General features: G+C 46.7%; 1 protein-coding gene across 2 annotated transcripts in view; it reads left to right on the top strand.

The window, feature by feature from the left end:
- The window catches only part of ARID1A (AT-rich interaction domain 1A), a 548,770-nt gene that overhangs the window by 489,898 nt on the left and 45,581 nt on the right, over positions 1 to 13,291 (top strand). For both annotated transcript variants that reach the window (XM_085647728.1, XM_085647729.1), the window contains exon 18: positions 6,337 to 7,255. In XM_085647728.1, the coding sequence (XP_085503854.1) occupies positions 6,337 to 7,255 (919 nt within the window). The remainder of the gene's footprint in view (positions 1 to 6,336; positions 7,256 to 13,291) is intronic.

Raw genomic sequence — 13,291 nt, 5'->3', positions numbered from 1 at the left:
CTTGAGAAGACAGCACATTCACGTCTTCCCATACCTAGACGATTGGCTGATAAAAGCCACTTCATACAATCAGTGTGTACAACACACCTCCACCACAATCAAACTACTTCACCAATTAGGCTTCACGGTGAACCACCAAAAATCACAGCTACAACCATCCCACATAAAACAATACCTCGATGCCACCATAGACAACTCAAAAGCGATAGCCTACCCCAATCCGGCCAGGATTGCAAGCATTTAGGCTTTGCGACAAAAATTCCTACCTCAACACTCCCTTCCAGCACGAGTGTTCATGCAACTAATAGGGATGATGGCCTCTTGCATTTTCATAGTGCCCCACGCAAGACTCCAGATGCGTCCCCTCCAAGTGTGCTTAGCGCACCAGTGGAACCAGGCCCAAGGTCAACTGACAGATCTGGTGTTGGTAGACGGTCGCACCCATCGCTCTCTGCAGTGGTGGAACACCACAAACCTTTCCAAAGGTCGACCGTTCCTGGACCCGGTTCCCCAGATAATACTAACAACGGACGCATCGCTCTCCGGCTGGGGAGCTCACCTATTACATCTCACCGTGCAGGGCACCTGGACGCCTCAACAAAAGTTACTCCATTTTTTTTTTTTTTTTTTTTTAACCGTTTTTATTGCAGAACAATATAATAAACAGCTTACATACATAATGATCCTGCACCGCCAGTGCCAACAAAAGTTACTCCATATCAACCATCTGGAGTTACTAGCAATCTTTTTAGACCTAAAATCTTTTCAAATACAGATTTCAGGCAAGGCAGTCCTCATTCGCACAGACAACATGACGGCCATGTATTATATACAAAAACAAGGCGGCACACACTCTCCACAGCTCTCTCAATTAGCACAGAGCATATGGAGATGGGCAATTCCCCACAAAATCTTTCTCCTAGCTCAACATGTCCCAGGAGTCCAAAACACCGTGGCAGATCTGCTCAGCAGACAGACACAACAAATCCACGATTGGGAACTTCACCCACAGGTTCTTCTTCTGTTCTTTCAAATGTGGGGGCATCCACAGATAGACCTCTTTGCCACCCACGAAAACACAAAATGCCCAAGCTTCGCCGCCAGATACCCACACCCATTGTCCAAAGGAAATGCGATATGGATGAACTGGTCAGGCAAATTTGCGTACGCTTTTCCGCCTCTCCCACTCATTCCATTAGTGGTGCGCAAACTACAACAACACTCCCTCACACTAATCCTAGTAGCTCCAACGTGGGCCAGACAACCGTGGTACACCACGCTGCTGGAACTCTCTGTAGTGCCACACCAAAAACTACACCTCTCACTATGCCTCCTAACCCAGAACCATGGAGAGATCAGACACCCGGACCCAGCTCAGCTCAACCTTGCGATGTGGCTCCTGAAATCCTAGAATTTGGGTACCTAAATCTTCCCCCTGACTGTATGAACGTCATCAGAGAAGCTAGACGACCTACCACTAGAGCGTGCTACACTGCCAAGTGGAAACGACTTGTTGTTGATTACCATAACAACACCATCAATCCCTTGGGCGTGTCCATTCAACACATCATAGGCTTCTTACTCCACCTACAAAAGTGTAATCTAGCCTATACGTCCATTCGACTACACCTCGCAGCAATTGCAGCTTACTTACAAAACAGGCAACATCTTTCACTCTTTAGAGTACCTGCCATTAAAGCCTTCATGGAAGGCCTACAAAGAATAATTCCCCCCAGAGTACCACCCTCACCTGTGTGGAAATTAAATATCGTTCTCACAAGGTTAATGGGGCCTCCCTTCGAACCTTTTCACAAATGCGAACTACAATTCCTAACATGGAAAACAGCTTTCCTTGTAGCCATCACTTCCCTTAAAAGGGTCAGTGAGATACAAGCACTTACCATACAAGAACCTTTTCTTCAAATGCACCATAACAAGGTTGTTCTCCGTACCAAACCAAAATTCCTACCTAAAGTCATTTCCCCTTTTCACCTAAACCAATCTGTAGAACTACCAGTATTTTTCTCGCAACCACAGACCGTTGCAGAAAGGGCTCTGCACACACTAGATGTCAAACGATCCTTACTCTACTACATCCAGAGAACACAACCTTTCCGCAAGACCAAACAACTGTTTGTCTCTTTCTCTCCACCACACAAGGGCAACCCCATCTCAAAATCAGGGATAGCTAGGTGGATTGTAAAATGCATTCAAATTTGCTACCACAAAGCAAAACGGACCTTATCCGTTCCCCCTAAAGCCCATTCTACACGAAAGATAGGGGCTTCCATGGCATTTTTAGGGATCATCCCATTAGATGATATCTGCAAAGCAGCTACATGGTCAACACCGCACACTTTCACTAAACACTATTGTGTAGATGTGCAAACTAAGCAAAAAGCTAGTGTGGGCCAGGCTGTACTCAAAACATTATTTCAAACCACTGCAACAGATACCGGTGGTCGCCGCTAGGGTTGGGAACTGCTATATAGTCTATGCAAAAGTGTGTAATCTGCAGCTCATATGCCTCGAACGGAATATGCTACTTACCAGTATGCATCTGTTCTTGGCATGTAGAGCTGCAGATCTACACACGCCCACCCACCTCCCCGGCTACCTGTATCTGTTCCAGTTTATCTTATTTAGATACACACATGGGTTTCTTCACTGTTATTACTACGCTCCATCTTTCCCTGCTGGCGAAAACAATCTGAGGATGGAGCCGAAACCCATGCGCTATACCATCCAAAGGAGGAGTCACCGACCTTGTGACTTCCAAAGACTTTCCAAGAGAAAAAACAAACTGCAAACATCCGGAACCAACACCAGATGGCGATTTATGCAAAAGTGTGTAGATCTGCAGCTCTACATGCCAAGAACAGATGCATACTGGTAAGTAGCATATTCCTTCTTCCCATAGGATTGCATTGACTGTTTTTCTTTGCAAAAGTATGGAGTTGGTTTGTATGAAAACTTGAAAAACTGCAAATTTACCAAAAGTGAATTACTTATGTTTTGTCTAGAAAATGTCTCAGTCTGATATTTAGGCATATCACACTGATTAGCAAAAGTAACTTAAAAAGTAATCCAAGAAGTAATGAGTATTGTAATCTATAAAGTAACTGAAAAGTACTTCTGATTATTGACTTACCTGTAAGTCAACCAACTGCATTTGAACCTTGATTCAACTGTAATTAATTGCATTGTAAGTATTGCAAAGTATTATTTCTCATACCTGCACCAGCCTGACTTCGTTCTAGAAATAAAATAACTAACTATTTTTATACAAACAAATTGGTCTGAATTCAGTCTTTGAGTGCGTGACATCATTTCTTGCCAGAGTTTGTACAATAAATGCTTAACACTACCCTCTCATAAAGCCTTACTTCTCGCCCACACTACCACAAATAGAAAGTAAGGTGCTATCTACTTTACCTCTGCACACCTTTGGGGTTCCACTGGATACCTCATTTTGGTATAGTATATACAGAGCCAGCTTCCTACCCAGTGTTGTTAGAAGATCAGGAAGTGAGGTTAGATTCTCAATTATAGCATCATTTGTGTTGTCTGCGGGTCCCACGGTGGTCTTGCTCTGTGTTTAGTGCTTCGATCTTCTTATCAATTGAGAGCACTCTCTGAGTGAGCATGTGTGTCAAATCTACTTTTATTTCTAATTTGTGCATTTGCCAGGTAAGTACCTGAAACGGCGACTATTAAGGAGGTGTTTATGATATTTATAGTGTGTTCTGACGGCTTCCTCGCTTATCAGGGTCTGGTTGGGCATATGATGATTTGAGTATGTTTGTCTCGACTCCAGTACTTTATTTTCTGCGTTTGTCTTCACTGGCCATGTCAGCTGAACTCGGGTCTGATGATTGTTGCCAATGCTCTGGCCAGTTACTACTTAGTAAAGTTGAGCAGGTCTGTTATGGCCTTCTTCCTGCCACGTTCTGTTGCTTTTCAAGCTGATAGTTCTCTGGATGGGAGATCATTGCTTCTACTTAGAGTAGTTGACTATTCTGCTCCTTTGCAAAATTTTGCCCCTCCATTTACATATGCTTTCTGGTGTTTTTCGGGCCTTGCACTTCTATGTCCTCCATGTCTTCCTTTGTGTTGTCTTCCTCATTGTTTATTGTAGACGAGATTTCGATGGCCTCGGTCTCTACATCTGCCTCTATGCCTGACATGTTGCAATGTTTAATATAGTCAGTGCACTTCCTTCTTTCTGGTTCCTCTTCTGTCATCTCCCCTGTTGTTGGAGAGCTCTCCATTCTCTCCATGGCGTTGTGGGCCTTTACCTTGTCCTTCATAGTTATTCGGGTGGTGAGTTTCCCTGCTTCGGTCTCTGCTATTTCAGCCAGCTCGACCATCTCTGCCATCTCTACTGTGGTTTGTGTCTTTAGGTTAGGGCTGGCATTGAAATTTGTATTGTTCGAGGCTATAGGGTTCCAGGGAGTAACGTCTAGCCCGTCTGCCTGCGGGAGTTGAGGACCTGTGGCTTTGTCCACTCTGTCCCTTTCTCTTGTGAAGAATCTATGTATTTGGTTTTTAGGTGGCAAGAACAAGGGTATGCTGTTCCTAGAGGAAACCGGCAAAGGAAAACGGAAGGGGGCGGGAGCAAGGTGGGGTTATATACCAGGTGTCAGTAGAAGGAAGGATAGAGGCGGAATAGCTCATTTTAGGCGTAAGGACCCTCATACACCCCGAGAGGTGTCATGCCTCCTCATCAGGCAGCTCCTCGTTGGGCCTGCGCTGCAATGCCCAATCAGCCCCTCAAGGGGGCTCTTTGCCAGAGGTATTTTCTTTTTGCCGATGGCCAGTCGGAGGGATGGAGGGGCATATATGTAGAGAGTAATATGAGTAGAGGTGGGAGAGGGGTAAGTGCAGGATATAAATAGCTATAGGGATCCCACAGGATTCCTTTATGGGCTGGGTTCCTATGCTATAGTAAAAAACAAAGGACTGTAGTGTTGTGGCGAGAGAGGGAAAATTCCCCACCGTATCCCCTTTCTCCTCTAGGAACTGCATACCCTGTTCTCGCCATTCATACATAGGGGCACGTATGCTGGACCTGGCAAGCACCAGTCCCTCTGCTTGTGATTCATATTCGGTTTTTAGCTGTCACTGGTCCCAGGCTCTGACCTGTTGTCTAGAGATTCTACTTCGGCCCTGTGCCCTCCCCTCCTGTGTGCTATGAATCAGTTTCTTGCGGTGGTCAGACATTTTGCGGTCCCCCTTGCCACCTGACATCCCTTGTCTCGCTTCTTGCGGCTGTTATAGTATTTTTGGCTTAGAATAGTTTGTGTCTTTTTGTTGTTTTACTCAGTGCTACTCTCCTGGCAGTTTTTTGTGCTTTCCTTAATTTGAATTGGCACTTGCAGCTCTTAAGCAGCCAATGTGAAAGTTTCCAGTTAGCACAGAAAGATGCAATTTCCAGAAATGGTTTCAGTGACTGTGGTGTACGTTTGACTCTTCACTCTTGATATTTCCCAGTATATGCTTCCACCCATTACTTTATGCTTCCAACCCCTGATCAGCTTGCCTTATTGGAGCTGTGGTCTGGTAGGTAGCCTAGCTGTGCACATAGTGTTCTAGTGCCTAACAAAAATACCTAATGTGTTTCACTATCCTCTCGCGCAGATTATGCCATTTCTTTCTACAGTGTTGCATCCTCAAATTGAATGCGATCTTAAAATGTATCCTCTGTATTTCTAAATCTGGCATGAAAAGCTGGCCTTTAGTTAAAACATCTGATTGTTGCCCCTCCTTTTTATTTCCTTTCAAATAGCCTTCTCATTCCATTCCATCCTCTGCTTGCAGCTCCTATCTAAGAGTGCAACCTCTCTTTTGAAAGTCACATCTCTGCAGCCTTAGAGTACCTAAACTCCTCAAGCTTATTTACTAACCACATCAACCATCTGTATGAACTCCCATAATTCCCCACTAATGTTCACACCTAACCCGTATTCATTTAATCTACCACAAAGAAACTTGATTGAATGGTTTGCTTAAGCACAGGCGGCCAATCCAAATAGCTAACAATAACACTGGACTAAACACTAACCGTGGGTTCCCAAACAGTGTGCTGCTCAGCATAAAGCTCAACCCTTCGTGAGGGATAGTAAGCACTAAATTAATGCAATTATTGTAAAGGAAAACTCTAATCATTAGCAAGCTTCCATAATGCAGAGAAAGAGCTTAAATTGGTCTCTTAAGTGATCCTTCCCATGGTATAAAAATTTCAGGCAAATAATTTTTAAGGTACCAGTTCCCTGATTTCCCTTTGTTGTATTTGTATCAGCAGAACACTGACTTGTACTATTCTTTGTGTCCTAGAACTACAAGAGGTCCATGGATGCCACATATGGTCCTCCTGCCAAGCGCCACGAGGGTGACATGTATTCGGTGCCATACAGCACGGGGCCTGGACAGCAACAACCACAGCCTCAACAACAGCCCCCGCCACCTCCAGCACCACCAGCTGCTGCCAGCCAACAGCCTAACCAACCCCCTACAGCACAGTCTTCTCCACAGCAGGATTTGTACAATCAGTACAGCAACAGCTACCCCCAACCTCCTACTGCCACTACTGACCGCCGGCCAACTACAGGACCCCAAAATCAGTTTCCATTCCAGTATGGTCGGGATAGGGTCTCCGCATCCCCAGGCTCAAGTGCCCCTCCACCAGTACCACCTCAGATGATGGGCAGCCCAATGCCAACAACCCCAGAGGGACAACAACAAGGTACCATGTGGCAGGGGCGCAATGAAGTGGGGTACAACTATACGAACCGGCAGGGCCCCAACACTGCCCCCCCAGGACCCGGCTATCACGGGGTGAACCGAACAGAAGAAATGATGCACTCTGACCAGAGAATAAATCCTGAGGGGCCATGGCCTTCCCACATGAACCGTCAACCTCCATATGCCCCTCCGGCCCCTGTACCTCCAATGACGAGGCCACCACAGGCAAACTTTCAGGCCCCTCCAAGCTTGCAGAATCACATTCCTCAGGTATCCAGCCCAGCCCCACTTCCAAGGCCCCTGGAGAGCCGCACCTCACCTAGCAAGTCCTCTTTCCTGCACTCTAGCATGAAGATGCAGAAGGCAGGCCCCCCTGTTCCTGCCTCTCATATTGCCCCACCTCCTGTGCAGCCTCCGCTGATTCGGCGTGACATCACTTTTCCACCTGGATCTGTTGAAGCCTCGCAGCCTGTACTAAAACAGAGGAGACGGCTGACCACAAAGGATATTGGTAAGAAACCTTGCTAAAGCTGGATGTGGTTTGAGTGTGTGGAGGAGTGTAATACCTATCCTTAAAAATGTGGATTTAAAGTCAGTGACTTTCCCATAATTGTTATACCAGTGCAGAGAACAAGGAGGTAAGGGAAAGGTAATTTGAAGCGATACCGCACATACTGACGTTAGTTTCTGCACTTGAATGGGCCGCATTTTGAAGTTGTACACACTAAGCAGAGACTGAGGTAAGAATATGTTTCAGGATTTGATGTTTTCTGCACATTTGTGTGCAAAGATATTTTTGTCATCCTACGTAAAAAGCTTGGAGGCTGCACCTACAACTTTTGAGCCTTAGAAGTAGAGTGTTTGCCTTGATCTTTGCTTTTGGAGATTATGTGCCACCTGAGGCAGCCTACACAATTTTCTCTTATTTGAACATAACAGGGTTGATTTCATTCTGAGTGTTTTTTCTCAATTTTATTTCAGCTGCATCTTAGCAAGTTGTATGTCCTTGTATCCACAAAAGTATTCTGCAAAGGAAGTACTCAAAGAATAAAATACTTTAGGTTAGTAGGATGAAGAAATATTATTAATTTTTGGTCATAGATTGAAAAACGGCACAGGCTACATGCTCCCAAACCGACTCCTCATCCATCGGAGTCGAGCCAACCTTCGGAGTTGAAACCTTCTGCATAGACGCACCGCTCCACCTCTGCGCCGTAAATTCCAGCTTCAGACCCGAAACCTTGGCACCGAAAGTATCGGCATCAAAGACTTCGACGTCAGAGCTAAAATCATTCACCTTCACTAAACATGCACACGGTTCCGAGCCTGTGGATCCACTGCTTCAATGACTGCAACAGGAGTTAGACTCAAAACAAAAACATATCATGATACACCCGGACACTAGTCGTATCATTATGAGACCTTTTGTGGTGCACAGCTAAGGAGCAATTATCAAAGTCCCAATACCAACAAAGCAGAGAAAGAAGGCAGACAAGGCTACTAGCCTGGCACAATGCCTGCTGCTCACCACACGCAGTCACCACTGCCTTCACCTTTAGAGCCCACACCACACTCTTCAGAGGGTTCCATTTACTCCATCCAGGAGTTGGGGGGGGCTAGGACTTCTACGTTATATCCAGTTAAACCCTCTACATAAAAGGGCAACTCCCACTGACTCATTGGTAGTTGGGCTAACTCTCACACATCTGATGATGCACTCCAGCCAGATAGGGAGCAAGAAGATAGATGCTGAGGGATGAGGGTGGCTGTCCAGTCTGGCAACCACTGGAGTAATTCTAGCACCATTGGCCTCCTATCCTGCAACGACATGGCCCACTGGGACGAGATGGAAGAGATCCTCCAACATCTCTCAGAGGACCACAAGAAGCAAGCATACCAAATTGCCTCCAAAGGAAAGCTAATGTTCGAGGTATATGAGCTGCAGGTTGTACACTTTGCATAGATCGCCATCTGGTGTTGGGCTCGGATGTTTGCATGTTGTTTTTGTCTTCGAAGAAGTCCTTGTAGTCACGAGGTTAGTGACTCCTCCTTCGGTTGACAATGCGCACAGGCATCGGCTCCTTGGTTAGATCGTTTTTTTCTGCCATAGGGTTTGGATGTGACTTGCTGCGCTCTGGGTCGGTGTCGTTATCGAACCCCTTTTCGATGCGTAATCACAGCTAACCGACGGTATTGTCTCGATCGCGTACCTTTTGACGCGCACCCTCGACGACAACTTTCGAAACTTCGACGCTTGCGAACTTCGACGTGGGCCGCTGGGCCTACCCGCGCCAGTATTGACGGACGTCGATGGAACTGACTCCCTTTAAAAATTTCCCCGGTGTGGTGCTAAATTCCCACACTCGGACCTCATCCCTGTCTGTAATCTGTGCCTCTCTCCAGAACATCGAGAGGACGACTGTGAGGCTTGTCTATCCTTCAAGTCCAACAAGACCATCCGGGATCGTCTGGCTCGACGCCACGAGATGTCCCGAGGCACAGGTTCCATTCTGGACATCTTCCATCCAGGTCCCGATAGCCTTCAGGAACCAGAATAGGAAGAACAGGTCCCGGTCTCCAAAGCAGACGACTCCGACGCTGAAGATGACATCACTCCGGCTCAACGGGACGTGAGTACCAAGGCCCCTACCCCACCCAAGCCCATACCGAAGGCTCCGGTGACACCTTCGCCTCCGGGCTCAGGTCCACACCGAACAAAGACTTTGAACGCCCCGCCTCCAGGCCCGGCTCCGAAGGAAAAACAAAAGCATTCCGACACCAGCCAGCCACCCGGTCCCGAAAAACCATCTTCGGCACCGAAAGCTAAGTCTCCCGAAATGCCCCGCCGTCGGAACCGGAAAAACATTTGGCACAGAAACCGCCAAAAGACCCCTCGGCACTGAAGCAGCTGGATAAGACCTCGGCACTGAAGCAGCTGAATAAGACCTTGGCACCGAAGCACCTGGATAAGGCCTCGGCACCGAAGCACCTGGATAAGAACTCGGCGCCGAAGCAGCAGGATACCACCTCGACACCGAAGACCTCGGAGCCGAAAACAGCTAAAGAGAAGCCTTCCATAACTAAGCCTCCCAAACAAAAGCCTCTGGAGCCGAAACAATCCGCACAGAAGGTCTCGGAGCCAGGGAAAGCTTCTATACCGAACACTGTTGCTAAATAAGCAAAACCAGTTTCCAAAGATAAATTTACCACACTGAAGAAAACGATCGATTACGAAGAACTTTTTCTCCCGGATCCGAAGCAAACCACCATCTTAATTCACCCAAAGACTGGTCCGATAGTTACTTCGCTACCTACAAAGAGGAAACCAGAACATTTGCCACATGCACCGGTTCCTCTAAAGAAAATACACATGGCCACTAATACTTCACCACCACCTCCCCCTCACACCCCACCCCATCCAATTAACCCTAATCTACTGATTTCTCCAGCACATTCTCCACAACCAGAGGATTGTGACGATGCACACGGGGATGTGCAAGAAGATGATAAAATAATAACATTAGACACTGAGGATCCTGATGAGCCAACACAAAATCCAGAACCATGGCATGACTATAATATCGATCCAGATTTACATAATGAGCCGGATTTCTACCCCTCAAAACAATCTCCACCAGATGACAATGTAGGTTTTGCCCAACTAATAAATAGGGCCGTAACATACCATGGAGTAAAACTACAATCAGACCCTGTAGAAGAGGATTTCCTTCTAGAAACCATCGACCATGCCAATGCTTAAGTCTTCTTAGATACGCTCCTGAAGTGTTCAAAGACCCGGTTAGAGCTAGGGTGCTTAACCCCAGAGTAGAAAAAAATACAAGGCAGCTCCCACTGACCCCACATACATTAAGGGTCAACTTCCTTTAGACTCCCTGGGCGTAGCCAATGCACGCAAAAGGGCAAATTCTCAGGGGTCAGGTGACACTCCATTTCCTGACAAGGAATCGAAGTTATTAGACACATCAGGCAAACGCATGGCTTCTCAAGCTGCCAACTACTGGAAAATAGCCAACACTCAAGCCCTCTTGGCAAGGTATGACAGGGCTCACTATGATGAGCTGGAGAAGCTCATTCAACACTTACCTCAATAATATAAGGATAAAGCCAATGACCTTATACAGGAAGGCAAACTGATCACTAATACATCCATCAAGTGCACGTTTGACGCAGCAGACACCGTGTCCCACGCAGTGAATACTAGTGTTTTACTACGCAGACATGCCTGGCTCAGGATATCTGGCTTTAAACAAGAAGTGCAGAATACTATCCTTAATTAGCCCTTTGACCATGAGCACCTCTTTGGCCCTGCAGTGGACACATCTTTAGAGAACATAAAAAAGGACACAGAGACAGCCAAGTCCATGAGAGCCCTGCAGTCAACCTCTACTTGAGGCTCCATTTGACGCTCCTTTTATAGAGCCGGCTCAAACAAATACACCAGAACACCCGTCCTCATCTTACAAAAGTCTCAACCAGGGCTCTTTTTCCAGAGGTTACTCTAGAGGAGGTTACAGGGGTAACAACAACAAGGGCAGAGGCAGGGGTAATAACACCCAGAGCTCCCCTTACACCAAACAGTGACTTCCCTGCGCTTCCTCCGATCATCCCACTCCTGTCGGGGGACGACTCACAGTTCCTGCCTGTCTGGAATTCCATCACAACTGACAGGTGGGTAAGACAAATTATCCAGTATGGTTATTGCCTGGAACTCACTTCTACCCCTCCCAACATTCCTCCCAAACAGCGTCCAATGTCATCAGAACACCTGACGCTTCTCAAACAAGAGGTTCGTGCCTTATTACAAAAACATGCAATAGAGCCAGTTCCCCTGCCTCATCAAGGCACAGGGGTTTACTCCCTCTATTTTCTAATTCCAAAAAAGGACGGGGCTCTCAGGCCAATACTAGACTTCAGACCACTCAACTTCTACATCCAATCGGACCACTTCCACATGGTCACTTTACAACAAGTGCTTCCACTACTTCAACAAGGCGACTTTCTCTCCACCCTAGATCTAAAGGACGCCTACTTCCACATTCATCCCGCTCACAGGAAATATCTCAGGTTTGTGGTAGATGGTCAACACTACCAATTCAAAGTTCTACCATTCGTGGTCACCACGGCACCCAGAGTTTTCACCAAGTGCCTCGCAGTGGTGGCAGCCCATTTAAGAAGACAGCACATTCATTTCTTCCCTTATCTGGATGACTGGCTCATAAAAGCAAAATCTCACAACAGCTGTGTTCAACACACGCTCAGCACAATACAACTGCTTCACAGTCTGGGATTCACCATAAATCTGGGCAAATCCCACCTCCAACCGTCCAGAATGCAACAATACCTAGGAGCTACAATAAACACTTCCACAGCCCTAGCATATCCCAACACAGTCAGGATAAGTGCTATACAAGCGCTAGTCCAAAAATGTCAGCCACAACACTCACTACCAGCACGAGCGTTCATGCAATTAATCGGGATGATGGCCTCTTGCATTTTTCTCATTCCTCATGCAAGACTACAAATGTGTCCATTACAAGAGTGTTTTACACGTCAGTTGAACCAGACTCAAGGTCAGCTAACAGATCTGGTGTTGGTGGACGAACGCACACATCTCTCTCTACAATGGTGGAACACACACAACCTTTCCAAAGGGCGGTCGTTCCTCGAGCCAGTTCCACAGACAGTGCTAACAACAGACGCATCGCTCACTGGCTGGGGAACCCCCCAACAAAAACAATTTCACATCAACTACCTGGGATTGTTAGCAATCTTCCTGTCGTTGAAATCCTTTCAACGACACCTTCTAGGCAAAACTGTCCTGATCCATACAGACAACATGACAGCAATGTATTACATACAGAAGCAAGGAGGGACACACTCCCTGCAGCTCTCACACCTAGCTCAGAGCATATGGAGATGGGCCATTCCGCAAAAGATATACCTCCTTGCAGAACATCTCCCAGGCATACACAATCAGATTGCAGATCAGCTCAGATGTCAAGCACAGTAGATACACGAATGGGAACTTCATCCTCAAGTTCTTCTTCCATTCTTTCGCATATGGGGACACCCAGAAATAGATCTGTTTGCCACACATCAAAACACAAAATGGCCAAACTTCGCATCCAGGTACATACACCCATTGTCCAAAGGCAATGCGATATGGATGAATTGGTCAGGCAAATTTGCCTGCGCTTTTCCACCTCTCCCACTCATTCCGCTAGTGGTTCGGAAACTCCCAACAACATTCCCTCACATTGATCCTAGTTCCAACATGGTCAAGACAACCATGGTTCACAACTCTGTTGGAACTATCGGTGGTGCCACATCAAAAACTACACCTCTCGCCCAAACATCTTACTCATAACCATGGCGAGATAAGACACCCAGGTCCCAATCAACTCAACCTTGCGATCTGGCACCTGAAATCTTAGAGTTCGGCTATCTCAATCTCCCACCAGAATGTATGAACGTTATTAAAGAAGCTAGACGCCCTACAACAAGGGCATGCTATGCGGCAAAATGG

Source organism: Triturus cristatus, chromosome 3_2, assembly GCF_964204655.1.
Source record: "Triturus cristatus chromosome 3_2, aTriCri1.1, whole genome shotgun sequence".
NCBI lineage: Eukaryota > Metazoa > Chordata > Amphibia > Caudata > Salamandridae > Triturus > Triturus cristatus.
Note: the sequence above shows the minus strand (reverse complement) of the source record. Positions and strands in the feature narration are given on the sequence as shown.